Source organism: Rhinopithecus roxellana, chromosome 13 (assembly GCF_007565055.1).
Source record: "Rhinopithecus roxellana isolate Shanxi Qingling chromosome 13, ASM756505v1, whole genome shotgun sequence".
NCBI classification, from domain to species: Eukaryota; Metazoa; Chordata; class Mammalia; order Primates; family Cercopithecidae; genus Rhinopithecus; species Rhinopithecus roxellana.
The window spans coordinates 82,956,724-82,980,883 of record NC_044561.1 but is presented as its reverse complement, the minus strand read 5'-3'; the positions used below and the strand labels follow the sequence as shown (position 1 = coordinate 82,980,883).

The window sequence follows — 24,160 nt, the reverse complement described above, 5'->3', positions numbered from 1 at the left end:
CAACTCCTGGATTCATTGATTTTTTGGAGGGTTTTTTGTGTCTCTATCTCCTTCAGTTCTGCTCTGATCTTAGTTATTTCTTGCCTTCTGCTAGCTTTTGAATGTGTTTGCTCTTGCCTCTCTAGTTCTTTTAGTTGTGATGTTAGAGTGTCAATTTTAGATCTTTCCTGCTTTCTCTTGTGGGCATTTAGTGCTATAAATTTCCCTCTACACACTGCTTTAAATGTGTCCCAGAGATTCTGGTATGTTGTATCTTTGTTCTCATTGGTTTCAAAGAACATCTTTATTTCTGCTTTCATTTCGTTATGTACCCAGTAGTCATTCAGGAGCAGGTTGTTCAGTTTCCATGTAGTTGAGTGGTTTTGATTGAGTTTCTTAGTCCTGAGTTCTAGTTTGATTGCACTGTGGTCTGAGAGACAGTTTGTTATAATTTCTGTTCTTTTACATTTGCTGAGGAGTGCTTTACTTCCAATTATGTGGTTAATTTTGGAATAAGTGCGATGTGGTGCTGAGAAGAATGTATATTCTGTTGATTTGGGGTGGAGAGTTCTATAGATGTCTATTAGGTCCGCTTGGTGCAGAGATGAGTTCAATTCCTGGATATCCTTGTTAACTTTCTGTCTCGTTGATCTGTCTAATGTTGACAGTGGAGTGTTGAAGTCTCCCATTATTATTGTATGGGAGTCTAAGTCCCTTTGTAAGTCTCTAAGGACTTGCTTTATGAATCTGGGTGCTCCTGTATTGGGTGCATATATATTTAGGAGGGTTAGCTCTTCCTGTTGAATTGATCCCTTTACCATTATGTAATGGCCTTCTTTGTCTCTTTTGATCTTTGATGGTTTAAAGTCTGTTTTATCAGAGACTAGGATTGCAACCCCTGCTTTTTTTTGTTCTCCATTTGCTTGGTAGATCTTCCTCCATCCCTTTATTTTGAGCCTATGTATGTCTCTGCATGTGAGATGGGTCTCCTGAATACAGCAGACTGATGGGTCTTGACTCTTTATCCAGTTTGCCAGTCTGTGTCTTTTAATTGGAGCATTTAGTCCATTTACATTTAAGGTTAATATTGTTATGTGTGAACTTGATCCTGTCATTATGATATTAACTGGTTATTTTGCTCGTTAGTTGATGCAGTTTCTTCCTAGCCTCGATGGTCTTTACATTTTGGCATGTTTTTGCGATGGCTGGTACCGGTTGTTCCTTTCCATGTTTAGGGCTTCCTTCAGGGTCTCTTGTAAGGCAGGCCTGGTGGTGACAAAATCTCTAAGCATTTGCTTATCTGTAAAGGATTTTATTTCTCCTTCACTTATGAAACTTAGTTTGGCTGGATATGAAATTCTGGGTTTAAAATTCTTTTCTTTAAGAACGTTGAATATTGGCCCCCACTCTCTTCTGGCTTGTAGAGTTTCTGCCGAGAGATCTGCTGTTAGTCTGATGGGCTTCCCTTTGTGGGTAACCCGACCTTTCTCTCTGGCTGCCCTTAAGATTTTTTCCTTCATTTCAACTTTGGTGAATCTGGCAATTATGTGTCTTGGAGTTGCTCTTCTCGAGGAGTATCTTTGTGGCGTTCTCTGTATTTCCTGAATTTGAATGTTGGCCTGCCCTACTAGGTTGGGGAAGTTCTCCTGGATGATATCCTGAAGAGTGTTTTCCAACTTGGTTCCATTTTCCCCCTCACTTTCAGGCACCCCAATCAGACGTAGATTTGGTCTTTTTACATAATCCCATACTTCTTGCAGGCTTTGTTCATTTCTTTTTCTTCTTTTTTCTTTTGGTTTCTCTTCTCGCTTCATTTCATTCATTTGATCCTCAATCGCTGATACTCTTTCTTCCAGTTGATCGAGTCGGTTACTGAAGCTTGTGCATTTGTCACGTATTTCTCGTGTCATGGTTTTCATCTCTGTCATTTCGTTTATGATCTTCTCTGCATTAATTAGTCTAGCTGTCAATTCTTCCACTCTTTTTTCAAGATTTTTAGTTTCTTTGCGCTGGGTACGTAATTCCTCCTTTAGCTCTGAGAAGTTTGATGGACTGAAGCCTTCTTCTCTCATCTCGTCAAAGTCATTCTCTGACCAGCTTTGATCCGTTGCTGGCGATGGGCTGCGCTCCTTTGCAGGGGGAGATGTGCTCTTATTTTTTGAATTTCCAGCTTTTCTGCCCTGCTTCTTCCCCATCTTTGTGGTTTTATCTCTCTCTGGTCTTTAATGATGGTGACGTACTGATGGGGTTTTGGTATAGGTGTCCTTCCTGTTTGATAGTTTTCCTTCTGACAGTCAGAAGGACTGTCTGTTGGTCTGTTGGAGATTGCTTGAGGTCCACTCCAGACCCTGTTTGCCTGGGTATCAGCAGCAGAGGTTGCCGAAGATAGAATATTGCTGAACAGCGAGTGTACCTGTCTGATTCTTCCTTTGGAAGTTTCCTCTCAGGGGTGTCCTCCACCCTGTGAGGTGTGGGGTGTCAGACTGCCCCTAGTGGGGGATGTCTCCCAGCTAGGCTACTCAGGGGTCAGGGACCCACCTGAGCAGGCAGTCTGTCCGTTCTCAGATCTCAACCTCCGAGTTGGGAGATCCACGGCTCTCCCCAAAGCTGTCAGACAGAGTCGTTCGCGTCTGCACCGGCCCCCGCTGCTTCCCCTGTTGGTCTTCAGCTGTGCGCTGTCCCCAGAGGTGGAGACTACAGAGACAGGCAGGCTTCCTTGAGCTGCTGTGAGCTCCACCCAGTTCGAGCTTCCCAGCGGCTTTGTTTACCTACTTAAGCCTCAGCAATGGTGGGCGCCCCTCCCCCAGCCTCGCTGCTGCCTTGCGGATAGATCGCCGCAGACTGCTGTGTTAGCAGTGAGGGAGGCTCCGTGGGTGTGGGACTCTCCCGGCCAGGTGTGGGATATATTCTCCTGGTGTGCCTGTCTGCTTAAAGCGCAATATTGGGGTGGGAGTTACCCGATTTTCCAGGTGTTGTGTGTCTCAGTTCCCCTGGCTAGGAAAACGGATTCCCTTCCCCCTTGGCTTCCAGGTGAGGCGATGCCTCGCCCTGCTTCAGCTCTCGCTGGTCAGGCTGCCGCAGCTGACCAGCACCGATTGTCCGGCACTCCCTAGTGAGATGACCCCAGTACCTCAGTTGAAAATGCAGAAATCACCGGTCTTCTGTGTCGCTCGCGCTGGGAGTTGGAGACTGGAGCTGTTCCTATTCGGCCATCTTGCTCAGCCCCCCCCCCCCCCCACCGCTCTCTATATTCTTTGGGGATCTGAAATACAAAGTAACTTAAGGGTTGGACAGAAATCACCCATAAAACCAGCTGAGTCTGGAACCTTTGGGTAGAGGTGGGATATAGAGATAGATTATATCTGGCAACCCACATTTTTTACATGTCATAAAGTATTTCATACTTTCATCCAAGCTTGGAATTATTTTCAGTTTTGCATCTATGTATGTTTAAACCTGTTTTAGCCTTTTAGTCATTCTGTAATAATTACCCCATGATCTATGTAGACTCAGAGTATTTTCTTATCAGGGAAAATTCTCTAATCCATGGGTTGGTGAATTTTTGCTGTAAAATACCAGATAGTAAATATTTTAGACTTGGTTGAGCATGGTAGCTCACACCCGTAATCCCAGCACTTTGTGGGGGCCGAGGTGGGAGGATCACTTGAGCCCAGGAGTTTGAGACCAGCCTGGGAAACATGGAAAAATCCCACCTCTACAAAAAATACAAAAATTAGTTGGGTATGGTGGTGTACACCTATAGTCTCAGCTACTCAGGAGGCTGAGGTGGGAGGATCAATTGAGCTTGGGAGGCCAAGGCTGCAGTGAGCCATGATTATGCCACTGCACTCCAGCCTGGGTGACAGAGCAAGACCTTATCTTACCATTTTTTTTCTTTTAGACTTTGCAGGCCATACGCTCTCTGTTGCAACTCTTCAACTCTGCCCTTTTAGTGAGCAAGCGACTATAGACAATATGTAAATGAATGAGCATGGTCGTGTTCTGATAAAATTTATTTATGAAACCAGACGATGAGCTGTATTTTGTAGTAACTTGCTTTTAGCCATAACATTTTTGACAAATCATTACCATTTCATGAAGTCCAGACCTCCAAATGTACCATAAGTTCCCCAGTACCGTAACTTCCCCAAAAGCACAAAAGCCAGTGGTTCAATACAAAATGCACAGTACGTCTTTAAGACTGCACCCAATCCTGTTAGCCTGCAGTGCTGTGCTTTAACTTTGAACCTCTGTGTGTTTTGGATGTTTGGGCTAGGGAGCATTTGACCAAGAAAAGACCCTTCGAAAGTGGCACTGCAAGTTCTTAAGGTGGAATGTTGATGGCAGAGAATTTAGAAACCTCAAAGCAAGAAGCGCTATGGTCTCTTTCAAGTGCCTTTGTATTGTCCTCTTGGTTCTCAGATGGAGGAATAGCATCAGTGCTATTCTGCCGACTTGGCCAGTTGTCAGAGATGATGATGCTACACTGCCCCCTTAAAGGGAAATGCTTTTTTCAAGATTTAAGACTGTCTCCCAGCAGCCAGTGTATAAAGCCATTTGGAGTGCCTGCTTTTGTCCACCGAAGAGCCAGAATAAGAAGTATGTGGAAATTAGTTTCCTGTCTTATATGCAGGTGATTTTCTCCAGGTCTGGTGCTTAATCACTCCCCCAGGCACCTCCCAGGTAGATGCTCTTAACATTCACATGCTGAGACCAAGCTCTGGCAGCCTTCAGGGAAAGCTGACCTGGCCAAGTTAATTTAACTCCGTGTAGAGGCCCCTTTCAAGTGAATTCTCAAGTAAACAAAGTTAAGAAAAAATGTTAATATCTTCCCTTAAGAAAGCTTTCTCCTCTTTGTATCTTTTCTGTAATCCAGGTCATATTCAGACATACCTTTTAGTCCCATTCAGATCTTATTCTTGCCATTATTGTTCTTACAGCATCACTGGATCACAGTCCAAATCTCAGAGCAGAGCAGGCCTAGGACAGAAAGCCCATCCCCACCTGAGCCAAGAACCAACAACCACAAGACAGAATTATACCCACAGAGGCTCCCAGGAAATGCAGCAAAGAGTAGGATCCAGCGTGAGAGAAGGCCTCGAGGTAGAGCCTCCTAAATACACCGTTGGCTTCCCTGGCAGGCTGAAATATGTTTAGCAGGGAGGGCATTCCATGTAGAAAGAGACATTCATACCAAATCGCTTCAGTCACCTTGTGACCTCTATTTCTTAACTGAGACTTTGGGTATATGATACTTGAGTTTCATTGCTGGGCTTTCAAATCCCTTTTCATACTGTGCAAAGCCTAGTGGTCTTTCCAGAACTGCATTTTGAAAAGAATATAGCTGTTGCAACTTTGCTTCTGAGACATCTACAGTACCATACTTGGTTGAAGCCCCAAGCCATTTCTTAGATAATTTCGGCTCTACTTTATCTCAATGTCACTTGTATCCGGCATAGTGCCTGGCACACAGTAAATGAAAATAAATGTTTTAGTGAATATAAGTGAAAACAGTTCAGGATGTAACTCTTTTCCTTACCCCCGCCCCCTCCACATGGTGAGTTTTATCAAAACTTTTTGCATTCGGCCTAACTTGGAAATAGATGGTCAATTGAGATGAAGACAAGAGAATCCTTGAATGAAATTGAAGCTCTTCTTTAAAACTTCATCCTTGGTAATGAGAGTAATAACATGCTGGCTAAACAGGATGAGTTAAGTTCCTCCTCACGAATAACAGACATTTATAAAGGCAGTCTAGCTCAGGTTCTGGAGTCACATGACTTGGGTTCAAATCTTGGGTGTGCCGTTTCCCTTGGGCAAGTTATTTAACTGCTCTGTTTCTCAGATTCCAGATAATATCTGCCTCACATGGGATGCTGAGAGGGTGAAAAGAGATAAATGAGATTACATGCTGTACTCAGGACAGTCTCTCATATATAGAGTTTTGTAAATAGAGGCTGCCATTAGCATTGCTCTTATGTGTGATGGAATTAAAGGTACCCCAGAGTAGAAGTCTCAGCCCCTGCCACCAGGGCACTGATGAAGTTGAGGATATCAGTCTCTATTTAAAGCCAGGGATCCATGTACACCAGGTGCCAGTCAGCTATAGAGGCGCTGTGGCCTTCAGGAGAGCCCTGGAGGCTGTGAAGTTAGGAAAAAGCCTCCCCGAGAAAGGAGGATTTGAGCTTAGTCTTGAAGAGGGACAGGATAAGCAGACAGAGAGGCTGGGGGAGTTTGGATTGTGTCCAAAAGACACTGGGCCAACACCGTGAGCTGGGCAGAGTCTGTGAAGGGCAGCAGCAGGAGATGAAGACGGAGGCATGGGCAGGGACAGACATTGGCGGGCCGCAAGCACCCAGCCACGTCTAAGTTTAACTGGTTACCTTTTAGGAATGGGAGCTGACCAGGCGGGTGCCACTGTACACACATAGCACTTTGGGAAAATGGCCTTTCCATCTGTAGTACCCATGCCAGCGGAGAGAAGGTGACCGCGGGAGAATGGCTTACCATGGATGGCAGTAGCCAGCTGAGGCAAGGCAGCTATGCATACAGTAGCTAGCTGGAAGTGGCCACCCTTGCTGCATTTGGTGGTCTTGCTGACACAGCCGCTTCTAGCTTATTTCCAAGTCAGCTATGAGATGGTGGTGTTGCAGGGCTTTGCCTTAGTTCAGCTAAAGCGGGGTCCTTGTCCATCCCATGGCCACGAAAATGTAGGCTCTCAGAGGGTTTGAAGGGTGAGTAAAACAGGGTTTTACCGGGTGAAAGGAAAAAAAAGTGGAGTTGGGGGACGCCGTGAAGCAGGATCCTGCGCAAGGCTAGCTGGCTACTTGAATCCCAGGTTCCACACAGGAAGAGGAGGGGCCAGGCTCCTCCCCACTGCAAATGGCATGGACTTCCTGAGGCTCCACCCCAATCTGCAGGCTGGTTGGAGTTTTTCTAGGGACTCCCTCCCACCTGCCTGTGTCATTGGCATTTGAAGCCAGAAGCTAGAAGTCTGGCGCATGATGGAAAGCAAGGAGCAGTGCTGTGTTCCTGCACGTTTGAAAGGTCGCATGGAGTGGCCGGGCGCGGTGGCTCAAGCCTGTAATCCCGGCACTTTGGGAGGCCGAGACGGGCGGATCACAAGGTCAGGAGATCGAGACCATCCTGGTTAACCCAGTGAAACCCCATCTCTACTAAAAAAAAAATACAAAAAACTAGCCGGGCGAGGTAGCGGCGCCTGTAGTCCCAGCTACTCGGGAGGCTGAGGCAGGAGAATGGCGTAAACCCGGGAGGCGGAGCTTGCAGTGAGCTGAGATCCGGCCACTGCACTCCAGCCTGGGCCACAGAGCGAGACTCCGTCTCAAAAAAAAAAAAAAAAAAAAGGTCGCATGGAGCAATCCGTGACCGTCCTGGACATTTCAGTCCTTGCTTTTTCTTCATGTCACCCTAATAACACCAGGAGGAACGTGGACAGTTTTCATCATAGTTTATTTGTACTCCCTCTGTGCTAATTTCCCCTTTTTTAAATACTTTAGCATATGAGTTGGGGCAAGGGAGCCAAGGACAGTGAAAAATAGTTTCATCGTGTCCCATTGGCTGTGGTTGGGTGACATGTCCCTTCGGGAACCACACCCTGAATCCTGGCAACCGCAGGGCTGACGTTACTGAAGTGCAGGGATGTGAGGGGAGAATGGTGGATGGAGTGTTCTAGAACAGTGGATATTGGGCATCGGTAACAAGAGAGACTCCCAGGAGGAAGTCGGCTCTCCTTTGAACTTCTGCCCATTGCAGACACACGCAGATACCACCTCAAAGTGTAGCTCCTTCCCGCAGTCACTGTTTTATTTCACATCTTCTGCTTCCAAAGGAGAACACAGTGGTTCCGTGATGGAATTAGTCCATCCGGAGGTCATGGTTTTCTGGGCTCTAGAGTTGGATGGATTTATATAAGTAAATTACCCTAAACTGTTAGAACTGCTCCAGTGCCATGGGGAAGAGCTGACATCACAGTCTCAAATGCTGCTTTCAACTGCAAACAAAACCTGGAGTGTTCTGCTGGGGGGTTTCTGACAGAACCCAGCAACCCGATACATGATAACAATTTATGGCACTAACTGAAACTAATTGAAATTCATCTGCTGTTACCTCTGTACTTTCCATGAAAATGAAAAGTAGGATGAAAGTAAAGTAAAAAAAAAATACTGCCTTAATGGCTCAAAATGGATCAATTATTTTCATCTTTAGCTAAATATAGTTTACTGCCTTATTAAAAGCATGTTTATAGGAAAAGTATAACATTAAAATTCCACTGCATGCATCATGGAACAAAGCCTTTGTTATGTTATATCTAATATATTCTTCCCTTTTTATTCAGCAGAGCAGAATGGGACAGGTCACGTTTCGGGCATACAAATCTTATGCTTTGACTTCTAAAAAGTAAAAAGAGCATTGTCTGGTTCTATTTGTGGGCAAGATATTATATATATATACACACACACATACATACATACATACACATATATATACACACATACACATATATACACACATATATATACACACACATATATACACACACATATATTTTATTTATAAATTTATATATATTTATATATATATGGCAGAGTCTTGCTCTACCATCCAGGCTGGAGTGCAGTGGTGCAATCTCAGCTGACTGAAACATCTGCCTCTCTGTCTCAAGTGATTCTCCTGCCTCAGCCTCCTGAGAAGCTCGGATTACAGTCATGCACCAGCACACTCGGCTAATTTTTGTGTTTTTGGTAGAGATGGGGTTTTGCCATGTTGGCCAGGCTGAACTCAAACTCCTAACCTCAAGTGATTCTCCCACCTTGGCCTCCCAAAGTCCTGGGATTACAGGCATGAGCCACCATGCCCGGCCTGTTTTTTTAATAAGTGTGTATTTCACAATTTATTAATATTCTGTGATTGCTACTTAAAAATATTTCATTATCTAGTTATTTGCTGAAGATATTTACCCATATAAAATACCAGTTGGAGTATATTTTAGTAACGTGTTACACATCCATCTGCAAGTGTACTGCAGTGCTATGGGACCTGGTTTTGAAATAGACTCGTGGGGTTTGAGTCCTCCTGACCCACCTGCTTGCCCTGTGACCTTGAGCTCAAGATTTAACCTCTCTGTACCTTGTTTTCTGGATAAAATGATAAATCCTGTCTCACAGGCCTGTTCTGAGGATGAATGAGTCATATGTAACCACTGTATGTCTCTTTTGAAGCAGAAAAAGGAAATATAATTATTCATTAAAATACAAAAGAATAGGTAAATATGCATAGACATAATTTAAAATATATAAACTATAAAATGTAGCACATAATTCTTGTTTCTTTGACCTTAAAGATATAATAACTATGAAGAAAACTTCATGTTAATATTGTGTGCATAAATCCTGAATTTATTTCTTATACTCTTGAGATCTAACTTCATGGCCAGACCACCAGACCAGCAAATCTTTCCCTCCAAGTCCTGATTCTCTCCCTGGAGAAGCTTCATCTTTATAGCATTGAGCATGACCATGAAATGGCAGCAGAGCACAATTTCCAAGTGTTTAAAAGTAAAGCACTCAGTTCAAAAGAATAAAATGACTTTTTAGCATCTACTAAAAAATAATTTCTTTAAAAGTTGTCCCATTACTTTTAGGGTACATCTATGACTACAAAAATTAGCACTTTATTTTACTTCTTGAACTTAATGGGGAAATCAACTTAGTTTTCCTTTCTGCAAAGTCATACCTTTAATTACTTGTTTTCTAACTCCTGAAACTCTTACATACTGCCTTCAGGAACCAGGATGATGAAACTGGCATTTTTCCCCCTTGATTAACATAAATTGAAGAACTTCCTGAATCTTGGTGCTTTATTCTTTTTTAGACAGAGTCTGTCTCTGTCACCCACCAGTGGCACAACTGTTGTGGCTCACAGCAACCTCCGTGCCCTGGGTTCAAGTGATCCTCCTACCTCAGCCTCCTGAGTAGCTGGGACTACAGGTGTGATCCACTATGCCCAACTAATTTTTGTGTGTTTTTAGTAGAGATGGGGTTCACCATTTTGGTCAGGCTGAGTTCAAACTCCTGACCTCAAGTGATCTGCCAGCCTCAACCTTTCAAATTGCTGGGATTACAGTTGTGAGCCACCGCACCCAGCCCCAAGTTGAAACTTTAAAGTGTGATCGCCTTATGTGCATGGTCATTATCAAAGTTGCTGATTTGTTCATTTACACCTTGAGAGGCCAAGGTGGGAGGATCACTTGAAGTCAGGATTTTGGAACCAGCCTGGCCAACATAGCAAGACCCCATCTCTACAAAATTTTTTTTAAAAAACTAGCCAGGCATAGTGGCATGTGGCTGTAGTCCCAGCTACTCAAGAGGCTGAGACAGGAGGATTGCTCGAGCCCAGGAGTTCGAGACTGCAGTGAGCTGTGGTTGTGCACTACACTTCAGCCTGAGTGACAGCAAGACCCCATCTTAAAGCAAAACAAAAACAAAAAGCGAAAAGATAATCTGTACATTTCTACCAACATTTTAATTGGCAAGTGCTAGTGCCCTTCAGTCTGAAGTGGGAAATCGACAGCTCACGCAGGTATTGACTGCATCATCACTTCTCCCTCTCTCTCCTTGGTTGGGCTGTTGACACTGGCACCCTCCATCCTCTAGGAAGCACCCTTGCACATTCTGTTTCAAAGGCTGCCACTGGTTAGCAGTGAGAGAATGACTTCGAGCTCCTTCTTGCTTGCCAGCTTTAATTTCAGGAGCTTCCACACAGTCGCCTTTTTACGGGCGCTCTGCCTGGACCCTACTGCCCGTCTCAGATCTGCAGTCAGTGTAATGCATGATTTATTCCCTAAAAAGAGCAACAAAGATTGGTCTTCCCTGAAAACTGCCACAGTTATATTCCCTTATCCTTTGTGGGGAATCCACCCAGAGTGTTCTATCATTGGTTATTTGCCATTTGAAAGTGGGGCAGCCCATCCTTTACCTCTGTCACCTGTTAAATGGAAAGCAAAAGCTGGTCACTTCTCATCTGTTAGGTAAGCTGATCTGGGAAGGAAACGGTGACTAAATCTTTCAGCATAAAACTGATATCCAGGGAAATCATCAGTTTTTCCACTCTCCTTTTTTTATGTGTGTCTAAAAACTTCAAAACAGTGTATGTGATATCCCAGTAATGTGAAGGAAGCCCGTGCAATGTGTTACCTACCTCCTTGTAAATATTTGCAAGGGCTCCATGCATTATAAAGTACACAATGGTAGGTATACATAGGTTAAATTCATCTTTAATATGGGCATACTATGTATCCAGAAAATTAAAATTTAAATAAATAAATTCATATTTCATTAACTGAAGTTTTCCGGCTTATGAAAAGCATGCTGTAGGCCGGGCATGGTGGCTCACGCCTGTAGTCTTAGCACTTTGGGAGGCCGAGATGGGCGGATCACTTGAGGCCCAGAGTTCACTGCCAGTCTGGTCAACATGGTGAAACCCCATCTCTATTAAAAATATAAAAATTAGCCGAGTGTGGTGGTGGGTGCCTGTAGTTCCAGCTACTTAGGAGGCTGAAGCATGAGAATCAGTTGAACGCAGGAGGCAGAAGTGGCAGTGAGCTGAGATGGTGCCACTGCACTCCAGGTTACAGAGTGAGACTCTGTCTCGAAATTAATTAATTAATTAAAAACGGAAATAAAAGCATGCTATCAAAGAACATATGTCATGGCCCCCCATAACTGGGGCTGTCTCACCTGTCTACACAGCTGTCACGCTGTTCTGTGCCAGTGAAGGCTCAGCCACCCGCTGCACGCCCGGGGACATGTAACTGTCAGCCCCAACACCTCCCTCAGGCACAACCAACAGAGTGTCCCCCCGCGCTGGTCATTATTCACTTGCCCTCAGTTCGTCCCACCCAGCAGCGGCTTTCTCTCACCTACTCTTACACTCTTTCTTCCTTCTAACTCTTACCCAAGGATTCAGGAAGATCTGTTTCTCTGAGGCTCCTACTGTTTGACTGTGTCTCTGCCTCCCTTTGTTTCTCTCTCCATTTCCTTCCTTCTCCATCTTTCCTTCTTGATTCAGCCCAAAATTGATGTAAACATTATGACATGAGTTACCCAACTGCTACTTCCATATAAAATATAAGAAAGCCTGGTCATCCAACATCACATTTACATCTAAAAGAAAACCAGGGGTAGAAATCTGTCAAACTCCTACAAATTCCCAGAAATTGTATCAGCCTCCTGAGTAACTGGGACTAGAGGTGTGTGCCATGCCTAATATATATATATATATATATATATATTTTTTTTTTTTTTTTGTAGAGATGAGGCTATGATGTGTTTCCCAGGCTGGCCTCGAACGCCTGGCCTCAATCAATCCTCCTGCCTTGGCCTCCCAAAGTACTTGGATTACAGGCATGGGCCACTACACTCAGCCCTGTCTTTCTTTAAATAGCACATTAAAGATGTAATTTCTTGTTTCCCTGAGCTTAAATGCCACCAATATGACAGGAGTAGTATTTTATATCTATAATTAACAAATTATAGGCACACACAATTTTGGTTACATTAGGGACTATGTGGGATTTCATGAGCCTACACTGGAAACCTAATAACCAGGTCTGTTAAGGGGAACATATTTCTGTCTTACAAATCTCAGGTGTATAGCCCGTTCTGTGACTGGATAGTTCTTCTAGTGCCAACTTAGTAGTGAATACCAAGCAGAAATAGGAGGTGGGAAAATCTGGCTACAGCGAGGTCATTTGGTGTTAAACATTTAGAGGGCCCAGAAGCATGATCCAGCTAGCAGGAAGAAAGTCTTAGGATCAGCAATCTATCTCCGACATATATCCACGTATCTGGTCAGAAAACACAATACTATGGTGGTAATTACAGTCACATCCAGTGTAGGCCAGGCACTGTGCTAGGCTCCAGGGATAACATGATGGGAAGGGCAAACATGGACCTTACAGTCCAAACAAGTCATCTCGCCAAGAAGCCTGGCTATAGCCTGGGTGTGTAGGCCACGGTGAGTGCTGGAGAGGAAAGGTGGAGACCACCCACAGTCCTGCTGGGGTCTCACCTACCTGGAGGCTGGACAGTCTGTGGGGCCCAGATAAAGCTACAGGCAGGCTAAGGCCTTGACATGGGTTCTTCAGAAGCACTGGTTCCAACTCATCCATATTAGTAAAATTACTCTGATAATTATAAGTAATCATATTTTTAAACCAGCTTGATTTGTCCCGAAATGAATAATCAAAGTATTTGTCTACTCGGCTTTTTTTCTGGAGGGGGCCCCAAAATATAAGACTTTGGTTATTCTAAGAGTTATCACCATGCTTATATTTTGCTGTATGACAATATTATATATGGGCATTTGAGTAAAGCCCATGTTATTGTTAACAGTTCTAAATGCTATTGTTAACAGTTCTAAATGCTATTGTTATCGATAATGACAATAATATGAGAGATTATGTATAAAAGTACCTAACTTTGTGCCTGGCATAGAGGAGTCCAGAGATAAACATGAACTGGATCTAAAAATCCTTTACAAAGTGAATGTGAGCAGTGTTGCAGAAAGAACTCACAACTGCACAAAGATGATGAAAAGAATAATTTCCCACAGAATGGAGATATTTAAAGGCAAGAGATTGGGTCAGACACAGAGGCTCACGTCTGTAATCCCAGCACTTTGGGAAGCCAAGGTGAGGAGATCACTTGAGGTCAGGAGTTCAAGACCAGCTTGGTCAACATGTCGAAACTTCGTCTCTACTAAAAATACAAAAATTAACCTGGCATAGTGGTACAGGCCTATAATTCCAGCTACTCAGAAGGCTGAGGTGAGAGAATGACTTGAACCCAAAAGGTGGAGGTTGCAGTGAGCTGAGATCGCACCACTGCACTCCAGCCTGGGCAATGGGCGAGACTCTGTCTCGAAAAATAAAAATGAAAATTAAAAAAAGGCAAGAGGTGGACCTGGTCAAGAATAGTAGGCCATCTTACATATTAATAGCTAGTTTTTATCATGTTTTGTTATATTTGTGGAGAGATGTGATTTGACCTGTAACATGTTCTTATTTATTTAATATAACAGATTATATTATCACAACATTCTACTATATTTTATGGGAAATGAGAGAACTATAACTAGTCATAGAAAGCCTGTTTAAATGAAAAGTTTGAGATGAAATCATGCAGGCAGTCATCTTCCATATGACCATGCTGGTTTGCACTGCCCGTCAGTAAATATTCATCCTTCTCTCCCTCCTGTGTGGGCAGAGTGGACGTCCTCACTTCCGTGCTCATGGGCATGGTCATGACACTTACTTTGGTCAATGGGATGTTAGTGGATGTGATGTGGGCGGAGGCTTGACATGTGCCTGGGCACTTGTGCTTGCCTTTCTGTGCACCTGCATTTCACCATAAATAGAAAATGCCTCAGGTAGCTGTCAGTCCAAGCAGGATGAAACACATATGGTGCAAACAAACCCAGCCACAACCTGGAGCCATATCAGCTGACATCAGTCCGCCCATAGGTATGTAGACCACCCACAACATGCTTGTTGTTGTTTGACATTGAGTTTTGACGTGGTTTGTTATGCACCATTGCTATGATGATAACTGACTCTTACGACAACCAAAGTCTTATATTTTTGTTAGGGAATTTTGTTTCAAATTAAACATAAAGATAGCCAAAGCTGTTTAGAAGTCACATTATCTAGAAATAAACCTCTAATTTTGAAATCAGAGGTTTTACAAAATGTATTACCTTTGGAATTGAAAAATATCATCCTCTCCAGCTGCCTGCAGTCCATGGACCACCCTCGCTGGATCAGAGAGCTCTCCAAACCCCAGCAGCACCACAGGCCCAGTTTTCCATGAGCCTGTGAAGAAAAAGCCCAGCTCACAGTAGAGCTGCTAACAGCTCTCATGAAAGAGACCAGAAAATACAAAATCCTTAGCTGTGTGAGATCTAAACACACTTAAATTAGTTCAACTGAAAATGAATATTGTTTTGGCTTGCCTATTTCAAAAGGACAGAAGACCTCAAACCTTTGACAGTTTTCGGTTCAAGTTTTGCTTTTCTTGGCAGGCTGATTCTTTGTTGTGCCAGACAGCCAAGATTCATGTTTTGTAGCAGGTGGGAGCCTCAATAATTTAAGCAAAATGTTGCCTCTTTCAGCCAAGGAAAATGCAGCTCACCGAGGAATGTTGCATTTGAGCATCTGAACAGAGTGGGAGTCGTAGCCACAAAACCGTCCTAGCGTCCTAGCGAAGGCAGGAATGGAGAGACTCCACTCCCTCACTTCAGTGGCTTCTTGGCTTTCCATAGATGAAGAGCAGGGAGTATGGGAGAACTTTCTAGATGCTGTTAGCTTCCAAGAAGTCATCTGAAAGTTACTGTAGTTTATTTTTCCTAAGCAAACAAGACAAACCATCACACCTGCTTTCAGTTTTGGATTGAAAACAATTTGGGCATGATTTCCTCAACCAAATTGAATTAATACACTTGCTATTTATTTTGGCTTGTAAAATTCCTTTTCATACTATTTCATGAACAGGAGAAAAACAGAGAGACATTCAACAAAGTGTACATTTTGTGGTAAAATTGGTATCTTATCTGGAAAATGAGTCTACAGCAGTCTATTTCTTTGTGAAAATTTGAAAATGCCAATTCAATGTCAAAAATAGCATATACTACATTTCATTAATTTAATAGTGTCATTGATCTTAAAACTGCTAAAATAGTAGAATAGCATATGTAATTACTTCTGTAGTCTTTTTGAGAAATGTAGATAGTATAGACTATCATCAAAATGCTCTTACACAAGGGAAATCTGTCAAGATTATTTTGTGATTTTATTTTTGCTAACCAAAATACTGTCCTTCAGTCCCTCTAGCTAGGTCTTGACACATTAAATTCTAAAAATCAGGGTTGAATCTTTGTAAAATTATCTGTTGAAAAGCAGAATGTTTTAGCCTTTAATTCTCAAAAAAGGGAAAACTTCCTTGAAATCAATCCAGTTCAACATTTAAATATTAAAATATCAGTAACATCATGAGCATGAATATTTTTTACCATTGCCTTTTTGTCTGTAAGGAAGAACTAATATGCATTGCCAACATTAGTAATTTTGTTTCCTTAATAAGTATAGCAAATTGGGAACAAAAACAAGACAAAAGGTTTTTTTCTAGACAGTTTCTTTCAGCATAATTTCAACTTCAAATTAGAGGAACATGAACGAATGTCCTACTTCTGCATTAAAAGTACTTGACTACTTTGTGGGATGTTTTGTGCTGATTCTTTACTAAATTATCTTGGTCGCCGTTGCTAGGTAACACCCCTGGCTTCCTGCAGCTGAAAAATGAGAGGGTTATACGGAGCAGTTCGGCATTATTAGCATTTGACTAAGGTTTTTCGGTTTTCTGAACTGTATATCTTAGCGTTTTCCCTTCTTTCCTAGGGAATGTCATTGTCTATGGAAATACAATTGATACTTACACCACTGTGGAGACGCTCTTAAACCTTGGCGTGAGCGGCAGCCGCATCCACCTCGTGCAGCCCCCGCCCGCCTCCACCATCACCTGCATCAACAACTACTCGGTGGAGAGCGCCGTGGCGGACGCGCTGGCAGCCGCCGGAGTCACTATTTACCGGGATGCGATCCTGGCCCAGTGGAATGACGGCCTGCACCCAGACCCCATCTACAGCGCCTCCTTCACCACACCCACCAAGCCTTTTAGACTCCCGTGCTCTGTAAGTGGGTCCCTGCAAACCTCACTCACCAGCCAGGGACAGCCGACATCTCCAAGGGATTTGGGGGTCTGGAAGATTGCGGGCAGTGAATTTGGAATACCAGATGTTGGATTTTGTTTTCTGTGTGTTCGCATTACCTCTTGCTGGGTAACAACCCACCCCAGACTCAGTGGCATGAAGAAACAACAACCGTTTATTATTCTTATCTCTCCTGTTTTTTTATTATTATTTTATTATTCTTATCTCTTCTGGCTTTGGCCAGACTCAGCTGGGAAGTTCCCACTTGAGGTCACTCAGGCGGCTGAAGTCAGCAGTGGGTGGGCTGGAATTGTCTCAAAAGCATAGCCACTCACATGTCTGGCTGTTGATCCTGAATCAACTTTAGTTGAGATTTTCGCCAGAACACTTAGAAGTGGCCCCTTCGTGAGACTGGCTTCCTCACAACATGGTGGTCTGGGTCTGAGGGTAGAGCAGAGAGAGAGGCAGTGTCAGCTGTGTCACCTTGGATGACCTGGCCTCCGAAATCAAGCAGCATTCTTCCCACCACATTCTATTTGCTAGACGCAAGTCGCTAGGACCAGCCCATATTCAAGGAGTGGGAAATTAGACCCTGCCTGTTCATGAACGGGAGGTCAAAGATTTGAATGGAGAATGCCTCTCTTTACTGAGAGCTTGCCATGCCCCAGGACATTCTGTCACCTCATCAGGACAGCTCTGTAAAGGGAAGTATCCCTAATTTACAGATGAGAACACCGTGGCTCTAAGTCAGTGGCAGTGCTGGTTCCCTGCCCAGCCCAAGGTCTGTGCTGCCATTAACCGCTTAAGATTCTGGCAGCAGCAGTGGTGAGTCTTTCCCCATAACACACAACCTCTGGCAGTGTGTATAGAGAGAGCACTTTCCTTTCCAGGTGGGTGACATCCCACCTTCAGGCCTGCATCCTCAGAGTTTCCAGCTTAGGAGGTTAATAGAAGCCTTCAGGGAGGGAAGAGGGGAAGGGGCCAGTCCATCTCACTGAGAAGCAGGGGACCCTTGCTCAAAGGGGAGGCTGAGGTCAGTATGAGGATAATGGTTGTGTAGGTCAAGGGTGTGTGTTAGCGGTTGTGATAAAGAATGCCTGCTAACATCCAGTGGGCAAGCCATTTAGGGGCAGGTGTTCACAGCAGGCCCTTACCTAGGAGTAGGGGGTCATCATCCTAAGTAGGGCTTCTCATTCACGGGCTGCAAAGGACTGAGGATGGGGGCTCTCACCCCCACCCCAACCCAGAACTCAAAGGACAGGGGCTCAAAGCAAACCACTAAAAAAGACTAAAAAGGAAGATTTTTTTAGAATCTCTCATTTTATCCTGAGATCCATGGAAATTTTGTATTCTACTCTGTAGTCCATTCATTTATTCATTCATTCCATAAATATTTATTGAACACCTGCGAGGTCCCAGGCTCTGTCCTAGGTGTTAGGGATGTAACAGTGAAAAAGGCAGCACAAGTCCCCTTTATTTTAAAAAGTGATACTGTCTGTACATGTATGTCATGACACCTATTTAAGACAGGAAATATCAAAATATTTTTGCACAAATTTTCCCTCAAAAAAAAATGGCAAACCTGGAAGATTGCCATGTTTATCCTGAAGCACCTCTAGAGGTGACTGTGTGCCTTGCTCAGGAAGCAGAGGCCTGAGAAAACCTCCCCAAACATCCCATTGGGTAACAGCTCTTCTGACCTTTACTTTCCGATTCAGATTAGAATCAAACTCCTGACAAAAACATCTGGCAAAGTAAATTGACCCTTGAACACATGAGGAGTAAGGGCACCAACCCTCCTCACAAAGTTGAAAAATCACATGTAACTTTTGACTCTCCAAAAACATAGCTGCTAAAAGCCTACTGATGACCAGAAGCCCGACTGATCACATAAGTAGTTGATCATATGAAAACATATTTTGTATTTTATATGTATTGTATACTCTATCCTTACAATAAAGTAAGCCAGAGAAAAGAAAATGTTGTTAAGACAATCATAAGGAAGAGAAAATATGTTTATTCGTCATTAGGTGGAAGTGGATCATCATAAAGGTCTTTGTCCTCATTGTCTTCACACTGATTAGGCTGAGGAGGAGAAGGAAGAGGAGGGGTGGGTCTTGCTGTTTCAGGGATGGCAGAGGCAGAAAAAAAAATCTATGCGTAAGTGACACAGAGTTCAAATCCGTGTTGCCCAAGGATCAGCTGTACTCTCAATTGTCTTGATCCAAGGCACCATCCTGCTGCATTTTCATCCTAACACCGTCTGGGTCAAACATCGGCCTCTTTGCTGTTGTATTCTTTCTCCTATCTTCTCTGGTCTGCTTGGTCTCACAAAGAATGGCCCCTGCAGATGACATTTTCCAGGCTCCATTATTCTCTGATTTTCATCTTTATTTGGCCAAAAGTTTGTACCTGTGGGAGATTAGACGTGGGAAATGGCGAGTTTGGGGTAGGTATCTCTCATACTGTCTGCTTTGGGCAGCATCTGTCAGGGCATTAAGCATCTTTTGGTGGGGATGAATGTGTCCATCTTCTTCACGGTGGTCTTGGTGTCGTGGCTTGAATTACATCCCCCAGAAAGATATGTTGATGTCCTGACCCCCAGTACCAGTGAACATGACCTTATTTGGAAATAGAACCTTGGTCAATGTAAGCAAGTAAAGAGAATGTCATCCTGGATCAAGGTGGGCCCTGAATCCAATGACTGGTGTCCTTAAATAGATCTGATGGCATACAGAGACACACAATGAAGAAAACCTCATGACAGTGGAGGCAGAGGTTGATGTGATGGCAGCTGCAAGTCATGGAATGGCAGGAATTGCTAGCAACCTCCAGGAAGCAGGAAGAGGCAGGGAAGGCTTCTTCCCTAGAGCCTCTGGAGGGAGTATGGTCCTGACAATACTTGGATTCTCCAGAACTGTGAGAGAATAAATTTCTCTTGTCTTGAGCTACTCAGTTTGTGGTACTTTATTACAGCAGCCCTAGGAAACTAAAGCAGGTGATATCACAGTGTATGTACCTACTAAAACTGTGATTTTTATAACCAGAATCATACATTATATGCTATTTTTCTATTTGGCTTCATTTACTCAGCATAGTGATTTTGAGATTTCATATAGTTCCATGCATCAATAGTTCATTCTTTCTTATGGCTGAGTAGTAGTCCATTGTATGGATATATTGCGTTTTGTTTATTCATTTGCCTGCTATGTACATTCTGGTACATGTCTTTGTGTGGATAATATTTTTATTTCTCTTAGCTATAAGCCTAAAGAATGTCCAAATTCTTTGGTAGGTGAATGTTGACCTTTAAGAAGTCACCATGTTGCTCTCCAAAGTAGCTATACCATTTTACATTTCCATCAGCAATGTATGGGAGTTCCAGATGGTCCACATTCTTGTCAGCACTTGGTATTGTCAATCTAATTTTAGCCACTCTTGTGGGTGTGACATGATGTGTCACTGTGTTTTTTTAATTTGTGCTTTCCTGACGATTAATTATGTTTGGCATCTTTTCATTTTTTTTGGTAGTCCATTAGTATTTCTCCTTTTTGTGAAGTGTTCAAGCTATTATAAATGTATTTAAAATTTTGAAATTTCCAATTGATCACTGCAAGTTTACAAAATGCAATTGACTTTGTGTGTAAACATTGTAACTTGAAACTGCTAAATTCTCTTATTAGCTTTTGTAGTTTTTTAGGTCCATAAACATATCATGCAAATAGGGGCAGTTTTACTACTTTTCTGATATTTAGGTCTTTTATTTCAGTTACTTGCTTTATTCTACTCACTAGGACCTACAGTGCAATGTTTAATAGAAGTGGGGGAAATAGACATCCTTGCCTTGTTCCATATCCCAGAGAGAACTTTCAGGCTTTCACTATTAAATATGAGAGAATTTGGCTGTGGATTTTTCTTTGGTGCTTTTTATCAGACTGAAGAAATAACCTTCCATTCCTAGTTTGTTTAGAGGTTTTATCATGAATGACTGTTGAATTTTGTTAAGTGAACTTTCCATATTTCTTAAAAAGAAATATGTAAATTTTCTTCTTAATTCTTTAATACACTGAATTACACTGATTGATTTTTTAAATCAATCAGTTTTTTTAAAAAAAAAAACCTTAAATCTCTGGAATAAAACTTAATTGGTCATAATGCATTATCTTTCTGTATATTCTTAAATTTTACTTGCCAATATGTTTTAAGAATTTTTGAAACTATTTTTTAACTATATTCATGAGGGATGTTGATCTATAATTTTCTATTTTAGTAATGTCCTTGTAAGGTTTTGGTGTTCAAGCTGTGTTGGCCTCATGCAAAAAATTTGGGCAATGTTCCCTCCTTATTTATTTTCTGAAAAGGTTTGTGCAAGATTGTTATTTTTTCTTTCTTGGATGTTTGACAGAATTAACCAGTGAAACAATCTGGGCATGGAGTTTATATTGTTGAAAGGCTTTTGATAACAAATTTGTTTTTTTAACTAGATATAAGGCTACTCAAATTTTCTGCTTCTTCTATAAATTTTTGTAAGTTGTAATTTTTAAGAAATTTGTCCATTTCATTTACATTTGTCAAATTTGTTGACATTAAGTTTTTCACATATTATTTTATTATCTATTTGATGTCTAGGATCTGTAGTAATAACCCCTCATTTATTTCTGAGATTGGTGAATTGTGTTGTCTCTCTGACCCTCTCTCTGTTTGCTGCCAGTCTCTCTGTCTCTGACTCTCTCTTTCTCTCTCTCCCGCAGTGTAGATAGGGGTTTGTCAATATTATTGATCTTTTTCAATTAACCAGCTTTTGAGTATGTTAATTTTCTCTATTATTTGTCAGTTTTCTCCTCCATTGATTTCTGCTCTTAATTATTTTCTTCCTTCTTCTTGCTTTGGATTTACTTTACCCTTCTTTTTTCTTGTTCCTTAAGGTAGAGCCTTAAGTTGTTGATTTATATAAGCATTTCAGCTGTAAGTTTTCCATTATGTTTGAGCTGCATCCCATAACTTATATGTTAACTTTTAATTACCGCTTAGTTCAAAATATTTTCTAATCTCGCTGTGATTCTTTATTCAACCTTGGATTATTTAGAACTGCACTGTCTAATATTCAAATATTTAAAGTTTTCCTAAATATTATATTTTGAATTGATTTCTAGTGTAGCTGTTGTGATCAGAGAACAGTGTTTTGACATTTAGAGACAGGGACGGTGGCTCACACCTGTAATCCCAGCATGTTGGGAGGCCAAAGCGGGCAGATCACTTGAGGTCAGGAGTTCAAGACCAACCTGCCCAACGCAGTGAAACCCCGTCTCTACTAAACATATGAAAATTAGCTGGGCATGGTGGTGCATGCCTGAAATCCCAGTTACTCGGGAGGCTGAGGCAGGAGAATTTCTTGAACCTAGGAGGTGGAGGTTGCAGTGAGCCCAGATGGCGCCACTGCTGGTCCAGCCTGGGTGACAGAGCAAGACCCTGTCTCAAAAAAAAAAAAAAAAAAAATTTTGAGACTTGTTTTATGTCCAAGCATATTGAGTAACTTTGTGAACATATAAGGAATACGTATTATGTGCTTGAGTTTAATGTTAGTTCAATATGGTTGATAGTGATGTTCGACACTCATAAGTCTTTACTGATATTTTTATCTCATTCTATTAATTGCTGAGAGAAGGGTATTACAATCTCTTACTATTATTTTGGAAGTTTCTGTTTTTCCTTTTAATACTTTTGATTTTTGCTTTATCTTTTTGGGGGCTCTGTTATTAAGCCCATGAGCATTTATAGTTGTTATATCTGCCTTGTGATTTGTGCCTTTTATCATTATGAAATGTCCCTCTTTATCTCTGATATTTAATAATATTCCTTATCTTAAGGTCCAGATTATCTGATATTAGTATGACCATTCCATTATTCTTATACTTGCTGTTTACATGACATATTTCCCATCCATTTACTTTCTACTTATCTGTGTCTTTGTGGCTGAAGTGTGTCTCTTGTAGGCATCATAAAGATTATATTAATGTTTTTAGTGCTGCATGACAAATTACCCCAAATTTAACAGCTTAAAACAACATCCCTTTACTAGTTTATAGCTCTATCAGTCAGAAATGCAGGCAAGGTGTGGCTGGCTTCTCTGCTTAGGGGCTCTCAAGGCTAAAATCAAGGTACCAATCAGGCTGCATTCTCTCTGGAGCTTGAAGTCCTCTTCCAAGCTTCTGTGATAGTAATAGAACTTAATTCCTTGCAGCTGAGGACAGGGGTCCCCACTTCCTTGCTGGTCCAGCCAGGGACCACTCTCAGCTTCTAGAGGCCATTCATATTTCTTACCTCATGGCCCCTTCCATCTTACATCCAGCAACAGAGGATCTTACTCATGTCAAATTCCCTTCACATTTCAAATCATTCTTCAGGAAAAGCCTGGTCCCTTTTAAGGGTTTACCTGATCAAGTCGGACCCACCAAGCATCATCTCCCTGTCTAAAGTCACATGTGCCATATAACATCACCTTATACTTTCACAGTTCACACTTGTACTTAAGGAAGAGGTGGGAATCTTGGGAACCATCATAGACTTCTACTTACCACATGCTTTCTATCTTCTCTGCATTTTATTTAAAGTACTTAGACCGTTAATATTTAATGTAATTACTGATGTGGTTAGATTTAGGTCTACCATTTTATTATTTGTTTACTGTCTGTTCCCTCTTCTTTCTTTTGTGTTCCCCCTTGCCTGCTTTCTTTAGGTTTATTAGAGTATTTTTTAGTGGTCTATTTCGATTGACTTTTTAACTATATCTTATTTTTTAGTGATTGCTCTGTGGATTGTAATACATACCAGCAATCTTTCATGTTCAATAGAGTTAATATTGTACCATTTCACATAAAATGTAAAAACCTTGCAGCGATGCAGTTCCTTCTCCCCATATTCTGGATGTCTATTTTGTTAATAGCCATCCTGTATATTACATCTACAAACACTGAAAAATCAGTAAGGCAATATTGTAATCTTTGTTTAAGGTCATTTATATATTAGAGAATTAAAAAGAATAGTCTTTTATAGATACCCAGATATTTACTAATTTTCTTGTTCTATCTTCCTTTTTGAAAATCCAAGTCTCCCATCAGCCAAAACAACCTTCAGAGCATTTGTTGTATTGTAGGTCCTGCTAAAAAGTAATTCTCTAGTTTTACTCCATCTGAAAATATATGTTGCTTTCATTCTTAACGTTTATTTTCACCAAATATAGAATTCGGGGCTTACAGGTTATTTTTTCCCAGCACTTTGAAGATGCTTTTCCACCATCTTCTGACGTCCATGAAGTTTTAAATCTACAATCATCTAAAACATTCCCCTATATGTCATTTTCCACTGGTTGCTTTCAAGTTTGCTCTTTATCCTTGGTTTT

The 24,160-nt window shown here is 41.9% G+C and overlaps 1 protein-coding gene across 2 annotated transcripts in view; it reads left to right on the top strand.

Annotated features, from left to right (window-relative positions):
• CFAP61 (cilia and flagella associated protein 61) overlaps positions 1-24,160 on the top strand; it is a 301,491-nt gene that overhangs the window by 207,259 nt on the left and 70,072 nt on the right. For both annotated transcript variants that reach the window (XM_010369117.2, XM_030914334.1), the window contains exon 22: positions 16,451-16,743. In XM_010369117.2, the coding sequence (XP_010367419.1) occupies positions 16,451-16,743 (293 nt within the window). The remainder of the gene's footprint in view (positions 1-16,450; positions 16,744-24,160) is intronic.